General features: G+C 53.4%; 5 protein-coding genes and 1 non-coding gene across 6 annotated transcripts; 2 read left to right on the top strand and 4 right to left on the bottom strand.

Annotated features, from left to right (window-relative positions):
• Nucleotides 1–99, bottom strand: INS49_011950. Its single transcript has one exon. It is a non-coding gene; the product is annotated as a tRNA-Arg (tRNA).
• Nucleotides 100–660: 561 nt separating this feature from the next.
• Nucleotides 661–3,606, bottom strand: INS49_011951 (uncharacterized protein; the record flags this gene model as incomplete). The annotated part of the gene is made up of 4 exons (XM_043172658.1): nt 661–925; nt 996–1,328; nt 1,377–2,317; nt 2,371–3,606. The coding sequence occupies 4 exons, from the start codon at nt 3,604–3,606 to the stop codon at nt 661–663; spliced, it is 2,775 nt and encodes a 924-aa protein (XP_043024403.1).
• Nucleotides 3,607–4,845: 1,239 nt separating this feature from the next.
• Nucleotides 4,846–5,510, bottom strand: INS49_011952 (uncharacterized protein; the record flags this gene model as incomplete). The annotated part of the gene is made up of 2 exons (XM_043172659.1): nt 4,846–5,401; nt 5,470–5,510. 2 exons carry the CDS (start codon nt 5,508–5,510, stop codon nt 4,846–4,848), a joined length of 597 nt encoding a protein of 198 aa, XP_043024404.1.
• Nucleotides 5,511–8,602: 3,092 nt separating this feature from the next.
• Nucleotides 8,603–9,280, bottom strand: INS49_011953 (uncharacterized protein; the record flags this gene model as incomplete). Its single annotated transcript, XM_043172660.1, has 1 exon — nt 8,603–9,280. The coding sequence occupies one exon, from the start codon at nt 9,278–9,280 to the stop codon at nt 8,603–8,605; it is 678 nt and encodes a 225-aa protein (XP_043024405.1).
• Nucleotides 9,281–10,153: 873 nt separating this feature from the next.
• INS49_011954 (uncharacterized protein) lies at nt 10,154–11,793 on the top strand (the record flags this gene model as incomplete). Its single annotated transcript, XM_043172661.1, has 2 exons — nt 10,154–10,424; nt 10,508–11,793. 2 exons carry the CDS (start codon nt 10,154–10,156, stop codon nt 11,791–11,793), a joined length of 1,557 nt encoding a protein of 518 aa, XP_043024406.1.
• Nucleotides 11,794–12,388: 595 nt separating this feature from the next.
• On the top strand, nt 12,389–16,321 carry INS49_011955 (uncharacterized protein; the record flags this gene model as incomplete). The annotated part of the gene is made up of 3 exons (XM_043172662.1): nt 12,389–12,743; nt 13,761–15,081; nt 15,142–16,321. The coding sequence occupies 3 exons, from the start codon at nt 12,389–12,391 to the stop codon at nt 16,319–16,321; spliced, it is 2,856 nt and encodes a 951-aa protein (XP_043024407.1).
• Between the last annotated feature and the right edge of the window lie 726 nt (nt 16,322–17,047).

Consider the following 17,047-nt stretch of genomic DNA (forward strand, 5'->3'; position numbering starts at 1 on the left):
TGATCTGTGCAGGGGTCGAACCTGCAATCTCCTGATTTCGGGTGTCTCACGATTGATCATGAGTCGTAGTCAGACGCCTTGCCATTGGGCCAACAGACCTTGTTGAAAGCTTCGTATTGTGAAATGTCCCATGACCCGTTCTGATTTTCATCACAGGCTTAGAGTGGAAGTCCGAGACAGAGTCGTTTATTATAGCCGACTGATCTTATTAAGGAGGCGGGCTAGAAGATCGATAATATGCAAATAAGGGTAATTATGCCCTTCAGTTTTCAACTGAACACAAATACCTAGTATTAGAAAGAAGGCTTCCGTATTTACATACTTGGAAACACGCGACTCCTCTGGCGAGTTGTATACCGGTACCTCATTGTACAAAGCCTCTGTCGCACAGACACCCAAACCGTCAAGGAACGTGGGACAGGAGATGGCGCATTGGGGTTTGGGCACAACGCTGCAAGAGTAGATTGAACAGCGCTGTATCAGCTCATTCTCCCACAATCAGCCCTTCCATTTTCTTTAGCCGTATTAAATAGTATCGAAGTGAAACATTACAAGTACAATCATCATCAGTGTGCTGAAAAAGCACCTGAGTACATCAAGAGGAAAGCCTTCCTTTAGATGAGTGCACTGCGTTAGTATCAAACATTTGGACATCCGGGCCTAGGACTTGCTGTAGCCGTTTGCATACGCCAGAAGACCACATTGGCGGACACGGCCCCCCGTTACTGATTTCGTCATGTCCGCGTCGTTGCTTTCAAGCTTTTCCAAACCCGCATACACGCTGTCCGCAGCAACAAGGAAGACCTTGGGATAGAGCATGTCGTAGACACAGGTGACAAGATGGAAAACGTTCGTAGCGGTGTCACGAGCTACTTGGATTCCCAGACTGTCACCGCCCTCGGGGTTCGCAGAAGGATCGATCGCCCTGAGGAACATGTAGCGTTAGTTTCTATGATGCACGACATATTTATCACAGCGCTTGGTGTTTGCCTTACATGAGTCTTGCAGTTTGAGGAATAGCACTGGGTGGCGAGAATCGAAGGCGGCTCACGCCAAACTTGGCAAGGGTATCCGCGTAGCCATGCAAGACGCGATCCTTAGAGTCCGCAACGATGGTCGTGCCGAGAGCTTGGAACTGAGAGCTTGCGACCGTGGAGTCATCGCCGGCAGGGTCCGTATAATCATCGGACGAGATCGAGTAGATGTTTCCGTTATCTGCCGCATGCAGGTTGAAATTACCATCTGTAGACTGCATGATAGAAATCGTGAGCGCATCGGTGCCATTTGCAGGTAGTTGGCGTGCATGAAGAGCTCGAGGAACAGGGGCTCTATGGAGCGTCAGTACGACTCAAGTCGGGAGGGCTGTCCAGACTAACCCTAAGCACCGCGAGACGGGATCGGTCGTGTAATCGAGGAGTGATTTCCTCGTGAAGCCAAGAATATCGACATAAACTTGATTTCTGAAGGTGCCACCCAAGAGAACGCCTTTGCACCCGTTGGTGAAGGAGCCCGTAACTTGACCATCGCTCGACCCAGCCTGGCCTGCGACGTTCGCCGTCGCCCTGATGCTGGGCTGGTCGACTAGAGCCACGGATTTGCTGAACCGGCCCCGGAGGAGACCGATGGTAAACTCTAGTGCCACTTTCACATAGGGCGTAACACTTGCGGTGACAGACCCCTCGGCTTGGAAGGCAGGGGTAACGTCTGGCCTGAATCCGTCGATCTTTGTGTTATCAGGCTTGATAATATCGACGGTCGCGCTGACGGCAGGCCAGTCGAGTGTGACTCCTGCAAGAAGACTACCACTGGCCTCGAAGCCGAGATTGGCACCCGCGGATAGCTTGACTGCTGGGCCGATTGTTAGGACCCCACCGAGAACAAGGTCGCTCAATGCTGCTTGTGCGATCACTTGCTCCGTGAGATCGAATTGCTTAACAACGTCCGCGGTTACACCTAGTTGAGCGACACCTTGAAGGTTGCCGTTTGCTGAAATGGTGCCGGAAGTAAAACCGTTGGCGATTGAGAAAGATACGGAGCCCGAGAGAATGACCTGGCCATTCGCACCGCACCCAACACAGTAAGCACTGACAGAATTGGCCTCGTACAGCTTGTAAGCCCTGCCCCATTTGGTATCAGTGTTCGATGGGTAGTAGTCAAGACCGTATTTTCCGCTCAACGTTTTGGAAATGCTTGTGAAGCGAGACAAGGCACCCAGGGCTTTCAAAGCTGCTCCTTCAAGACTGTCTCTCGCGTCCCTAAAGAAATTAAGAGCTGAACTCAAATTCTCTGTGGCCTTTCTTTCCGCTTCTCGTGCCCCCTGTGACGATAGTTGTCAGTATCTTGCCTACAATCAAGTTCACTAGCACTTACTGATTTGAGTTTATCGCCTATTGTTGATATGAAGGAACTGAAGCCACGTTTCTCGATGTTGAGTTTGGAGTCACGATCCGCGGCGCTCCTGTGACGAATAATGGGGTTCGCAGGAGTTGGGAAGAATTGAGCATCGAACTTGGGATTATCAATGCTTACGAATCCGATTAAGTTATCAAGCTGCCGGTCAAAATTGTCCATGCCAGAGGGTAGAAAAGGTCCGCCAGCGCCTCCGTTGCCGCCCGAACTACCGGCCACGGGAAAATTGACCGGATTGTCGGCAGAGGGCGGAGAGGGCGGAGAAGGTCCGCTTGCGCCTCCGTTTCCGCCCGAATTACCGCCCACGGTAAAATTGACCGGATTGTCGCCAGCTCCAGGAATGACAGTGAAACCACCAGTACCGTTTGTAGGGTTGAAAGTGCCGATGTCGATGGTGACAACAGTCTCTCGCCCAACAGCACCCTCGAAATCAGTGACACGGATTACGGCTGTGATGATACTGGAACCGTCTCCGGTTACACTGGTGACGACCAGGTAATCCTGTTCTCCGGCAGCGTGGCCAGACCCGCAACCTTCACCGTACGCCACAAGTATGAATGTACCGGCTTTGCTCCAGTTAGATATTGCGGTATCATAAGCAGCTTGGTTGGCAAACTGAATCTGAGCCGAGTCCGTGGTGCAAGTGACGCGCCGGATGGCCGAGGAGACCTGCAGCTGGACGGCAGGATAGATCAGTTGTGGGACTTTCACAACGGCAACAGATCCACTACCAGACCCAATACCCCGTTGAACATAGTAGAAATCCTGTCTGGGGCTTAATAAAAGATGGTCGAAAGAAGAACGGTCCAGAGTAGGGTCGCAGGCCGGGACCAGGACGGTAGGTTGAGAAGCTGGTGGTGATGGCTTGTTTGTGAGAGGAGGAGCTGCAGGATCAGTATTGCCCAAGACGGGATCACCCGGAGGGCCGGCCCCTGAGCCGACTGCTGAATTGGGCTGGAAAGACCCAGGTGGTGTAGCTCCGGGTCCAGCCTCGAGGCGGTAGGGACCGGAAGTAGCACTCCCAGGAAACGCAGTCACCGTCACAGTTGCAACGACCTCGTTGATGACAATTCGGTGATTTCCGAAAATATTGAGAACAATATCGTCGTCATCTTCCCCGATGCTGCTTGTAAGCGGAGCCGCGATAGAATAGCCCAGCCAAATGGCTAAAATTGCAAAGAGTCTCACGGATCGCATATTCAATGACGAGTATTAATGATTGAATTCAAGAACGATGGGCAAGGAGTTGAAGAAGAGTAATGCTTGGATGCTTTCCTGTTCTCTATTTACGGCCGACTTTCGTGAAGTATGCGAGAATGAGCAGCTTACAGATACGTGCTGGAATGTCACAGAACGTGGGACGACTAGGAACGCACATACACTGTCATGGTATTAGGCTGGGGCGCGTTCTTGCATTCCAGTTGGCCCCATCATTTGAACGGGCAGAAGGTTAGTTCAGCAAGGACAATGAGAACCAACCAACATGTGTCTCTCACCAAATTAATTTGAGACGGCTATACTCAGTGAAAGGATCAAGTTTCAGCATTGAACGAGTAAAAGGTCTGCAAGAGAACACACAAGGGAAACGGCCGCAAAGCATAGCCAAAATACGCAGGTTACACACATATATTTAAGAATCGACGTCGCATTGCATTACTGACACGGTCTGAATTCATTGGATGGAAAGGTTGAAGAAGATATGCGGATCTTGCGAATTGCCATGTTCTCTATTGTCCCTTTCTCAAATCAGGGCAAGAGTCTAGCCAGTATGCGATATGAGCTGGCGAACGTGTTAGGTGACACTGGACAGACAGGGGTCGTTGCAACACTTGTCTCCTTATCCTGTTTCACTGGACAGCCTCAACGGCATTGCGAAGTTGTCCTGAGAACTAGGTTCACCATATCCCACTGGCAGCAGCTAAGCAAATTCTTCGTGTATTACAGTAAGAACATTTGAGCTGACCTCTTCCAGGCGCAGACCGGCATGATGGCTCGGTACGGTATCCGGTCACTGGGCCTCACTCAAACTTCCAGACCGCTGGCTTCTTCCTGAATCAATCACTGGAGTGCCCATAGAATCCCGCGTGGTACCATCTCGATATTTTGCACCCCAAATTGCTGGATCGTCACATTGACCGGGCATCGTGTCTACCGGGGAACCAACTGAGGTATCACTCAGAGGCCTGAGCCGAAGTGAAAAAAGGTAGAATTACAGTAAATAGATAGTCTGTTGCACAGTTTGAATCGAAGCTCGGAGCGTATTCTCAAGAATGTGAGCCTTGTCCACAGTCCTCCACCTTGTTACTCATCCTTCTTTCCACGAGTCATGGTCGGATAAAGCTGAAACTTCAGACCCTACCGATATCCAGATTGTGACCCATTAAAAATTACCGCAGTGCATGTATTCTCACATGGTCCGCCGCAGACGCGTTGGGCCTACAGAAGACCCATCCAGAACGGCCTCATCCTCCCAGCCGCCGCAATACTGGACGAGCTCTCCGCCGCTGTGCCTGTACCGGTGGCAGACTCGCTCCTCGTTGATGTGCCGGCCGAGGTAATCCCACTTGCAGTAGAGTTCAGCCCCCCGAGCCCGGTGCCGGTCGCCGACGCGGTCGAGTTGGCGGAGGCCGCGCCGGACGAGCCGGACGACGAGCTCGATGTCTCGCTCGTGCAGTTGGCCGTGAAGAAGACGTAGTTGGCAGCGCACCCGATGCCGCGGCAGCCGGACTCGCAGGGGTAGTCGACGAAGACGGTGGGGATGGCCGACGGGCAGTCGCAGGAATTGGTCAGGGGCTCCAGCTCGACGCAGTCCGGCGTCGCGCACGAGTGGCAAACATTGCTCGTGAGGGTGACCGTGGGGCAGCCTTCCTGGGAGGTTGACGAGGAGAGGGAGGCCGACGACGTGAGGGTGGCCGTGAGCCCGGAAGCGGAGACGGTGGTCGTCGGCTCTCGGGATGAGGTTGACGACGCAGTCTGGCCGTGAGCCGGGATGCTGCTTTGAGTGTCAGTGATGTTTTGCTGGTCGCGCCTGTTTGGCGACATCTGGCGGTCAAAACTTACGCGACAATCGACGCCACCAAAATATGGCTCAGGAGCTTCATGGTGAAAAGTTTCCGGCTTTCGCACTTTCTCTGGCTGTCGGAAGCTGAAAAACGTGGCCGCCCGAGCTGGGTCGGCTGAGGTGCTAACGGTGGCAACGTGAAGCTTGGGTTTGTGAAGGATGATGCAAGATTGGGATGCCCGCAGCTAGGCCCGCAGACGCATGGACTTTCCCAAATGTGATTCCTTTGATGAGAGGTTACATCATGACGTAGAAGGCGCCGTTGGAGACCACTAGGCTGCTCGCATTCGTGGTGGTCGTATGCGACGGCGCATCCCGAAATGCATGTTGTTGTCTTGGCAGCGCTCAGTGTCCGCTCGCACCTCCTGCAAGGGCGGACGCCTTTTCAGCTCGACGCACGCGCTCATAACAACACAGCACATGTTTAATAACAAAAGGCCGTACAGCACTACCATATGCCAGTTGTGTCAACAGTTCCAAGACACTGTCAAATTATCTAATGGCAAACATGTTGGCTAAAAATTGAGCATCAACGTGACAACTTGTGGACGTCTCCATCATCAGCACAATCAAATGATAACTTCGAGCAAGTAGCAAATTTAATTCTTGAAACTGCTACCCATACTAAATTCCCAATTTGACTTGCCCGTGTACCTGCAGACTTGTTTACACCAAATAAAGTGCCCCGAGTTTACTCTTCGGAAACGTCGAGGTTTGTGTGGCTTGACATGGCCGCAATTCTACTTGCAAAAAACATGGCTCATGTTTTGAAAAGGTTGCAAGCTGCAGCCAGTGCCTTGGTGCAGTTGAGCGATAAGAGGTGGATAAGAGATAAAAGCGATATGGAATTCTGGCTTACACCTTCCCTGGGGGCCGACTACCAGATTTTTGTCGCTTTCCTTCTTTCTTCTTCGCCGCCACTCGATCCACTCTTTTCGCGCACGACTGATTGCAGACCATTCCATTCCCGCTGGTGAACTGAGGATACCCGCTCGCGGCTGTCCTACGTGACAGTCCGCAATTATTTCATGTCCCCTTTTAGGGTGACATGATTTGGGTTGTTCGGTGATCTGGTGGTCTGGTCGACTTTCAGTCGTGTTGCGGGAAGAAGTGGAGAGAGTGACCGGTCATGACTGTTGTGTGATACCAGCCAGCATTATTCCAGCAACCCGCGGCTTCCCTTGTGACAGTCCGCTCTTTCTTTCTTTCTCTACTTCGGTAGAGATCGGTTCAGGTATGTGCCTGGACGCGTTGACTGACATCTACTAACATATCACAGGTTGCCGACTTGACTGGATCGTCACAAAACAACACCCTCCGCGACAAGAACCGTGTCCCGAACGAAGACAGGTTCCATGGCCAAAAGCCAAAACGACAAGTACCGCGATGCACCGGTCAAAGGTTGAGACCGACTCAGGAGCAGCCGTTCTCGTCATCGGCAAGTCCGACGTCTAATTCATCGCCAAAGAAATCCTCGGTAGCCTCATTCTCTCGGTGAGTGCAGCTATGGAATTCCTCAGGACTTTCCAGTGCCCCAACAGCACATCCGGTGCAGGGGGTCGAGCAGAGCCCACCTTCGTACCCTCTTGAAGGTTGGCCCTTAGAAAAGGGTGCCCTGCTAACCGGATTAGTCTGAACCGGGTTTCTTTCCTGAGACCTGAAATTAACTGCCATTATCTGTCCTGGATCGAGGTGCTGACGCCATCATATATAGTACTGGTTGAATCATTCAAGTTCCCAACCCTTCTTCGACCATGCCGTCGCGTCCGATTCAAGGTTCATCGTGCCGACGCGGTCACTGCTGAGCATGCTGGCTTTGATGTCTGATCTACCTAGGTACTGGGTTGTTACTGTCTACACCGTTTACGTGACACAGACTGATTCCTCTCCAGTCGACCACGGCTTTGATCATCTGGCAGCAAACAGCCCGAAGTCAATCTCCATCAGCGTACGCCAGGTTTCCCGCTTGAGAGTCTGTCTTCGGCAAGGACCCAGACCTCGAGACTTTCCACCCACCGAGCTCTCCTCGTTGTTCTCCCATTTCCGAGGCCACCTCAAAATCGACTCCGAGACGGCGCCCAAGATGGCCTCCTCCGAGGCGGCATCCCAATGTAGCCCGGCACAAGAACCAGTTTCCTTGAAATTCCTCGAGAGCTGTTCAGCGACAAGGGACCCGATACAACAATTTTCATCCTGACAAGCCCTACGCCTCGAATGTCAACTGACCAACGGCAAGGTCGGGCAGACCTGCAAACACCTTGACAGAACGCGGGTTGCCACATCTCTTGGTCTGTGCCAGCCCATGTGAGCCATGGTCGCCAACAGGAACATGGGAAGCTGGTTTACTTCTGACAAGTAGTGTCTTAAGGTCACTATGATCAGGCTGTTTCGCTTCTATTCTAGGGGTTGGCGCGAAGAAGGAGGCCAAGGAGGAAACAGTCAGGAGGAGCAGTAGGAGCACGAAGGATCCGCCGACAAGGAGGTGGTCAAAGTCAAGTCATAGCCACCCAACGTGTCCCATAGGGTAATTCATGGACCTGCCACAGATCTGAACTGTGGACTTTGTAAACGCAACGTGACTCAGTCGTCTGCTATGGATCGTTTGACCGAGAACGTTGTGGGTAGGATCGACCCTCTGTTGCGCGTAGTGGACCAATGGATCTCTTATGCTTCAAGGATACGATGTGGAAGCTGGCACGGGCTGATCCAAGTAACGTCTTATTGGGGGGGGGGGGGGGAGACAAGTCTAAAAAGTGCCAGGGACGAGACGTGTACCTGTTCGAGAATGGGATCTGCTTTCTACCCTCCATGCGACATACGTCAAACGCTGTGCCAATATCTAGCATGGTCTTTACCGTCAAGCGCCCTGTCTTCTCATCGAAAATCACTGTGGCCTGGATTTCTGTCTTCCTCATGAGCGTGTCACTAATGACCCGAACCTTCTACTTTTCCCAACGAGGAGGGTCTCTCGAATCATATTCCGAGCAACACCAGAGGACTTTCCTGCAAGAAGACTTGCGCGCTCCCCCAAAAGCTGTCTGCAAATACTATGTGCTAATCAGCATAAAAAGTACAACTCCCTCCTCCCATGCCCACGGCTGTACAACGATGACCTGATGGCTATATCACCATTCAGTCCGCCTCATTGACCTCGCTCTCCTCACCGGCCGCCACCTGCGTCGGGCCATTGGATCCCGATGGAGCAGCAAGTTCCCCATCCTCCGTGATGCTAAAGTCGACGCCAACCCTATAGCTCCAGCACTCGCAGTTGCGATACCTCCCCGAGCCCCCGTTCAGCCTATGAATGAAGCCCTGGTGGCTGACGACAACGATGTGGCTGTACGTCCGCGACAGCTCCATCAAGCGCCTGCGCACGCGCCGGGCCCGGCGGTGGCCCCTTCGCTCGCTGCTGTTGTCGTAGACGCCGGACCGGCTGCACTCGGAGAAGTCCAGGAAGGGGTACCGCCTCTCGAGCTGCGAGCGGGTGCGGCAGTGGTTGAAGGGCCTGTCGCCGCACTCGCGCAGAGAGGGCCAGACCTGAACGGGCACGGAGGCGTTGGGGCCGCCGGCGCCGCGGATTAGGGGCCCGAAGGCGATGATGGCCGTCTCGAGGGTGCGGGTCAGGGGCGAGACGACGATGAGGTCGGGCGGCTGGGAGAGCTGGACGGCTGCGGCCTGACGCCGTCCTCGTTCCGTCAGGATTGGGTCTCTGCATGGGAAGCCTGAGACCATGTTGTTCCAGGCATGGCCATGACGGAGCAGTGTGATGGTTCGTGGTTGGTCTGTGGCATCAGCCGACTGAGATGCCATGCTGCAGTGCGCTGCAGCCGCGTCGTAGACCTTGTCTGGCTTCTTGCTTCAAATTCAGCTGAAAGCCTGCCAAGAACTTAGCAATTCCGTCTCGGATGAAGGTGGCACGTGAGGATATACCTGATTCGGAGCTGTCTTCGTGATGAAACAAGGGTGGAAAGGTGGCCTCGATTGCGCAAGGACCTTGGGTCGTAATGGAGCGAGGCACGTGGTAAGGTGCTACGGTGTCAATCTGAACGAAGCTGCGCTGAAGATCCCATGCAAACAGAAACGCTATCAAGGTAAGGACAGGTCGAACAACTTTGACGAGATGGCGATCAAATCTGAATCAAACGAAGGGAAAAGCAAGTCGACATGCTGAGTGATGCAGTTGGGGAAATGCCCACAGCCAGCCAGCCAACAGAAAGGGGTTAGCGCACATTGCCTGCCCCTGGACTGCAGGCACTGAGGCACCCACAGACCTGAGAAGCTTGGTTCGAGGTCCTGGACATTCTGGCGGTTGGAGCACATGCGGTGTATGGTACGATCGTTGAACTGTAGGGCCCAAGAGATCTCGAAATATTCTCTATGGATCGAGAACCTAATGTCTTGATATCGCTGATATCATCCAAGCACCATGGGACTTGCTGCTGGCTGGATTCCCACTATCATCAGTGGTCATCTGAGCCGCGACCACCCCTGCAAGCCCCTGCATGACCCCTGCGCTTCCCCAGCCTCTCGCCCCTTGCCTGCCGGGATCCACCGCCGCAACGTCAAAGTATCACGCCTTATCAGCTTCAAAAGTCAATCTAGCTGCACGCGCCTTTATTTCTGGTCTCTCAGAAGCAACACACACATCACTGCTTCTTGAGGGTCCACGACGCTGGCACCACGATGGCTGTGTCCCGACTCTTCGGCCTGGCTTCGCTTGCCACAAGCTCACTTCATGCCGTCTCTGCGTCCTCCGCCCAGCTACAACAGCCGTTGTTTGACGATGCCCATCAAGCAGCTCTGACCGAGGCGAAGAAGCCTCTGGTTGATAGCGAGGCCCTGCAGGACAGTATTTCCATCGACAGACTTCTCAAGGGCGCCCAGGACTTGTATGATATAGCGAACCTCAGCTCGCATGAGTACAACCGCCCAACACGAGTAATCGGCAGTGAAGGTAATGCCGCACCCGTCTGAGCCCCCTTAGAAGAGGCGCTGTCAGCGTCTGCAACGGCATTTCAATTTCTGACACCTTTTTAGGGCATCTGGGAACGTTGGACTACATCCGAAAATCTATCTCGGAACTGGGAGACTATTACGAGATCTTGGAGCAGCCTTTCCCTGCATACGTTGGCTGGGTTCAAGAGTTCCGTCTCGTGATCGGCAACGATTTCTATGAAGCCGCCCAACCCATGAGTCTAACTCCCCCAACGGAGCACAGGGAGCCCGTCCGTGGTGATCTGGCCCTTGTCGACAATACTGGATGCTCGTCGGAGGATTACCCATCCAGTGTCAAAGGGAACATCGCCTTCATCAGCCGTGGGACTTGCTCCTTTGGTGACAAATCCGCCCAGGCAGGCAAAGCAGGAGCCATCGCCGCTGTGATATACAATAACGAGAAGGGCGAGCTCTCCGGAACGCTTGGTACCCCAGATGACAACCACGTTGCCACTTTCGGCATTCCTCTGGCGGATGCCGAGCCTCTCCTCAAGAAGCTGGAGGGCAATGAGACGGTTGATGCGATTGCTTATATCAGTTCATGGGTCAATAGTGCTATCACGAAGAACATCGTGATTCAGACCGTCGAGGGTGACCCAAACAACTGCGTCGCTCTCGGCGCACATTCTGACAGCGTCGAGGCAGGCCCGGGCATTAACGATGACGGATCTGGGACGCTGTCTCTCCTAGAAGTGGCGAGGCAGCTTACCAAATTCCGTGTTAACAACTGCGTGCGCTTCGCCTGGTGGTCGGCCGAGGAGGAGGGCCTGGTCGGGTCCAGCTACTACGCTTCCAACCTGTCCTCTGACGAAAACCTCAAGGTCCGCCTATTCATGGACTACGACATGCTTGCGAGCCCCAACTTCGCCTATCAAGTCTACAATGCCACCAACGACGCGCACCCTACCGGGTCAGAAGAGCTCCGTGACCTCTACGTCGACTGGTACGAGGCCCACGATCTCAACTACACCTTCATCCCATTCGACGGCCGCAGCGACTACGACGGGTTCATCCGTGCCGGAATCCCCGCTGGCGGGATCGCCACGGGCGCCGAGGTAATCAAGACGGAGGAGGAGCGCGAGTTATTTGGCGGCAATGCGGGTGAGGCGTTCGACGAGTGCTACCACCTGCTCTGCGACGACACGGGCAACGTCAACGTGACCGCCTGGGAGCTCAATACTAAGCTGGTCGCACACAGCGTGGCTACCTATGCGGCCTCGTTCGAGGGCTTCCCGAAGCGAGACCCAGATACCCTACGGGCGAACAGTGTCGAGACGAACAAGTATGCGCAGACTGTCAAGTACCGCGGCGACCATCTTTTCATTTAAACAGCAGTGTGAGGGCTGTGTTGTGTTTGCTAGTTGAGTTTCTGTATGTCAAACTTTGCCTATTGTATCATTGGGTTGGTTTGTTGGATGTAGCATGAGCACCTAGACTAGACAGACGGCGTACATATCTGATTTGAACGTTTGCTTCACAAGGGGGGAGGTTCCTAAAGGCCGCTCGCGTGCAGTCAATGACGACTTCAAGCTACGTCTGATACAGATGGGATGAAGTGTAAAGCACTTCCCCGGATTTACATGTCTCAATGCCCGCATTGGCTTGTAATTCCGACCCCGACCCGGTGCCGACCAACGACACTTGCGTCCCCCCACTTGCCGGGGACAGAAGCAGCACATATGCGCGAGGAAGATTCCGAGAATGTGTGACAAACAACCCTTCCCAATACATTACTACTTTCCCCAATAATCCTCAAGAGCTTGGCTACCAATCGAAATTGTCGCGTTGCCTGCGCGGTCCAGAAAATACTTGTTTCTCCCGTCTATAGACCAACGGTCTCCAGAGCTCCCTCCAAAACCCAAAGTGCCAGTTTTCACAATATCAGGCCCGAGCCAGCCCCAGTACGACACCAAAGACGAGGTGATGTGGTTCATCGCAGTGCAGAAGGAGCCCTCGTGGGAGCAGGACCGCTTCCTTCACGAGTACCAAAAGGTGCATGTGGACTTGGCCCGCGAGGGCCACAAGCACACCAAGTTGCCCCTGAACTACGTGCAGGTAGGCGCCCGGAAGCTTCCGGACGAGGCCAACTCGACCGACGCGTGGGACTTCGTGACGTGCCTGTACTGGCCGAGCACGTTCGTCGTCTGGAAGGGGTTCCAGAGCCCCGCGTACCAGGAGACAGCTGGCAAGCACGTCTTCTGCCGGCTGTATCAGAAGGGCGTGCTGGCGAGGAAGGTGGGCGAGGTGGGCGCCGTGACGGAGAGGTTTGTTGGAGATGGTGAGTTTGCTGTGCATGTGTCTCACCGGCGGGCGCAGGTGGGCGACGAGCTTGGTCAGGACTGGGTGGACGGGCGGCTTGAGCTGGTCAGAGGGCTCGCTAGGGAAGGGGGTTTGATGCAGCAGTACAGTGTTTGGAAGGACGTAACGCCTAAGGACACAGATTCTTTTTTTCAAGGGGACGCAATTCTGGGGAGGTTCATGGCACGAGTTTACGGGCTGTTGAACGGTTTGTGTTCAAGAACGGAGAGGAGGCGGCTCAGTTCTGGAAGAAGAATCGGGTATCAATCGCTGGAAATCCTGGCTCCACATATGCCGTAGGAGGGACGGCGTCTGTTGCTATCTGGCCATTGGGTTTATTAATACCAGGAACGAAAAAGAAGCGAATTTCTCCAATGCACACGACCTGGAATGTCAATGTGTGTTAAACAGTGGTCGTTTTGATGAAATGGCACGGACAAGACGGTAGTCTGTTCCGTTTGACCTGATTGCAGTCTCAACTCAGGCGCGCGTTTTGATACGGAGCCTGCACCTTCCCGCACAACCAACGCCACGCAAACGCACTGGCACCTTACTTCAAAGGTTCCCAGGACGCAACCTGTCTTGCAAGTCGACTTCCTTCACATCTCTCACCACTGTGGTCTTCACTGAAATTTACCAAAAGAAACCATCTTCCATACAATCTGGTTGGCAGAAGGTCGATCATCCCGAACCCCTCCTGCAAAGACAGCTCTGCAGCATACCTACCTTGTGGACTGCAGTCTCCCAAATCTAGCCCTGACTCAACGCGGACAAACGAAAACAGAGACCCTGTTACGTAGCAGAACCTTAGGTGCGACCTGATTTTTATTCTGTCGTGAGTGATCATGCTTCATCCTCTTGGAAAGACACGCCGACTCATTTAATCAAGTGCTGTACGTCTCACCGACCATTGCCACACCACGGATACTACCGCAGGCAGAGTCGCACCCGGCCGCAAATTTGTCCCCCAAAACCACGCATGCTTCCTGACCCACAGCGATGATGGAGGTCGAGGACATATACCAAGAGTACGATCATTTCAACGAAGAAGCCAACTACTGGGATGACAAGGTGGACAATGCTTTCTCCTGGAAGAACGCCTTGGAGCGATTCAGGATGATCGTGGTCCTGCAGAAATTGCATGAAGTGGTCTTGACCAAGCGCCGGGAGCCTCAAGAAGTCCGTCAGGAAATCAACACAAGGACCCGAAGCATCTTCAAAGACTACGACACCCTCAATCAAATCCTGGCCCGACATGAAGCCACCATCCAAAAGCGTTGGATGAAGAAGACCCGCACACAAAGACTCAAGTTCCTGCTTCACGCCTGGCCCGACATGGCTGCAGTCCATCGCCCCGACTTCCACGCCTTTCGAACAGAAGCGATCGAAGAGCGGAAGACGCAAACGAGATTTCGCGACCACTACATATGGCCATACATCAATCAAGAGGATCTCTGCAAGCCGAAGCTGATGCTACTGCTTCTCAACTCCAGGGGCCGAAATCTTCCAGGCCAGTTTGCCGCCGGCGATATAGATGCGATGCATCTGGGCAGGAAATTGGAGGCTTTGAAACCTGACTTCCTGCGTGAATACATCATGATCATGGATGGTGCCCTCGGTGAAAATGAGTACGGAAGCCTCGTGCCCCGTGACTATCAATCCGATTGGATGGATGGGGACCAGAAACAGATCAGTCCTGGAGAAGGTCTGCTCATCCTCGAAGCACAAGAGAAGCTGTTAGCTTTCCTTGTCGACTGCTGTCATCAAATTCTCCATGATCTCACGGAGACAGAAATACTCAGCGACCGGTTTCCAGTTTTGAGTGAACCCTGTCTCAGGATGGACACCGAAGTCAACGGTTTCGATTCACTCGCCATAATTGCCGCCGAGGCACCCTATCGAGTGCCTGCGAAGCTCGACTTTGATCGACTCATATCACTTCTCTCAGCCAGAGCATCAGCCGCCGAGGACCACATGTGGGCATTGCGCGAGGACCCTGGTTACTTCTCTGAGCATGTTCATGACATGAAAGAGCACGATCCAGAAATCATCAAGGATTTCCATGGTCACACTCCTTTTGACGACCACAAGGAGTCGCAGCAATTCTGGGGGAGAGCGGTTATGACACTCCTATTCGAGGCCTACAAACACTACGAGATGTATTCGCAGCTCCACCAAGAGTCCCGGCAATTGCAGTCGCTTCAGGATAAATATGCATCGCGTATTTGTCCAGACAAAGATCTGCCCGAGGAATATCAGCGTGCGATGCTGAATTTCCACTTCCATCTGAACGAGGCGGCGTGGGGAGCTTGCTATCAGTTGCAACGGTCATTTGCTTCTCCGCCAATGCGGCAATTTGTTGTACGCGAGCGTCCCAGCTCTTCGGAAAAGGGTCTTTGGATCATCCCACGGCCGGGAAAGAAGATAGACAAGATTGGCGGTCAGCTTATGCTGCTGCTAAAGACACTGTGGGAGTCGGGAAAACCGCTGGAAGCACTACGATGGACGCTGATGACGGACGAGCTTGAGAGACTTGTAGAGTCGGAGCCTCGTGCGAAAGAGTTGTTATCTCCATACATTGCCTGTTGTGTGGGTGAGCTTTCGATCATCTCTCAGTGCATGCGCCAGCTTGAACTGTATCAGCCATGGGCAAGGGGCTTCAGTCAAAAGATGCGCGTGCACAAGAACCAGATCGATGAGGATTTTGACGAGCAGAGTCGCGCCTGGCAAAAGATTGGCAAAGCTTTCTACTCCAAAACCATGCGCGAAGTGTTGAGTCATGGGATGCCAACGAGGGGCAAGTTCACCTATCCCATTGAGAAGCGCCGCACGAAAGAGAGAGTCGAAACCCTCCGACGAGCTGAGTCGAACCTGGATAGCTTTTGGGCTCGATTCGATGAAGAGATGTCTCTCAAGGCAGGAAACATAGAGACCACAGCTCTGCATCGACTGCTTACACAACCCCGAGCACTCCAGCGAACATCTGAGTGGGTTGACGAACGGCCAATGCAGATGCGCTCGGCCAGTTCTGGCCATCCTCGCCAGCAAGATGATTACCACGCCATGGCGGCCATGTCATTTTCTGCAATTCATGTTGAACAACCCAGCCATGGATCGTCTCATCCTAATGGGAACAGTTCTCTGCCGCGGAAGTCGAAGTTGAAGACCAGGAAAGCCGCCTCGGCTGGCATTCCTGAGGTTCATACCACAGACCAATCATCAGTCGACGCAGATTCTCAGACACAAGTGGAAGTGGACCAGCGCACCTATAAAGTCTTTCGCACGCTATTCTTCAATGCGGAATCCACTTCGATGCCGGCAGAGATCCAATGGATCGATTTCCTCCGGGCCATGGCTGCTATGGGTTTCAGTGTTGAGAAGCTTTATGGTTCGGTCTGGATCTTTTGCCCGGCGACGAATAGCCTAGGTCAAAGCATTCAATTCCACGAACCTCATCCACGAAGCAAACTGCCTTTCACCACCGCCAGAAGATATGGCCGCAGGCTGAATCGGGCATTTGGCTGGACTGGCGGCATGTTCATCCCCAAGAAGAAGTGAGAGAGTTGGTATCAGGAATTTCGGCCAACCACAAATTGGTGTCTTCTAGTCTCCGGGGAGCAGGATTTATCTCGAGTGTGCTTAAGTCTGGCTGGTAATGGACATGTGTGCGATGAACTTTGGCTCACATGCTACGAAGGTGCCGCTTATGCGAGCAAAGCATCGCTAAAGGCTTGGACAGTTGAAAAATTTGTTTTTGACGAAACCCAGTTCCAGTGCAGCTCTTCGGCTCGATCCTTTGGAACACAAAGAGCGGAGTTGACCGATTCAAAAGTTAATGTATTGTATTGTGCGGACCTAACGAGCGTTCAGCGCTCTAGGGAATGTTTCGAGCAGTTGCCCAGCGAGCAGAATAGTGTGAAGAATTGCTGTCTCTAATCATCCTGTTTTATTAATTCCACCCGTCAGTTGCGAGTTCAACAGCAGCAGCTACCTGCCCAACACCAGTTGACGGGCGTCGTCCACCATCAAGCACCCCAGCGTAATAGAAAGCGACGTCTCCAAGTCTACCAGTCGTTATGACGGACTTTAGAGGTACGATTTGCCACGAATCATGTTCGTGTCGCGCTGAAAACAACAGTCATGTGGACGCTGTCAGCCAAGTTCACATTCCGCGGAACGATTGCCGCGATTGGGCGCTGGTCGTGCTGGCCTGGCCATCCCTCCCGATTGGGGGGATTTCCCGTCCGGCAGCCGAGGCTCCAAGCGCAGACAACGTCGACACCA

This window comes from Diaporthe citri (assembly GCF_014595645.1).
Source record: "Diaporthe citri strain NFHF-8-4 chromosome Unknown scaffold_5, whole genome shotgun sequence".
Taxonomy (NCBI): domain Eukaryota; kingdom Fungi; phylum Ascomycota; class Sordariomycetes; order Diaporthales; family Diaporthaceae; genus Diaporthe; species Diaporthe citri.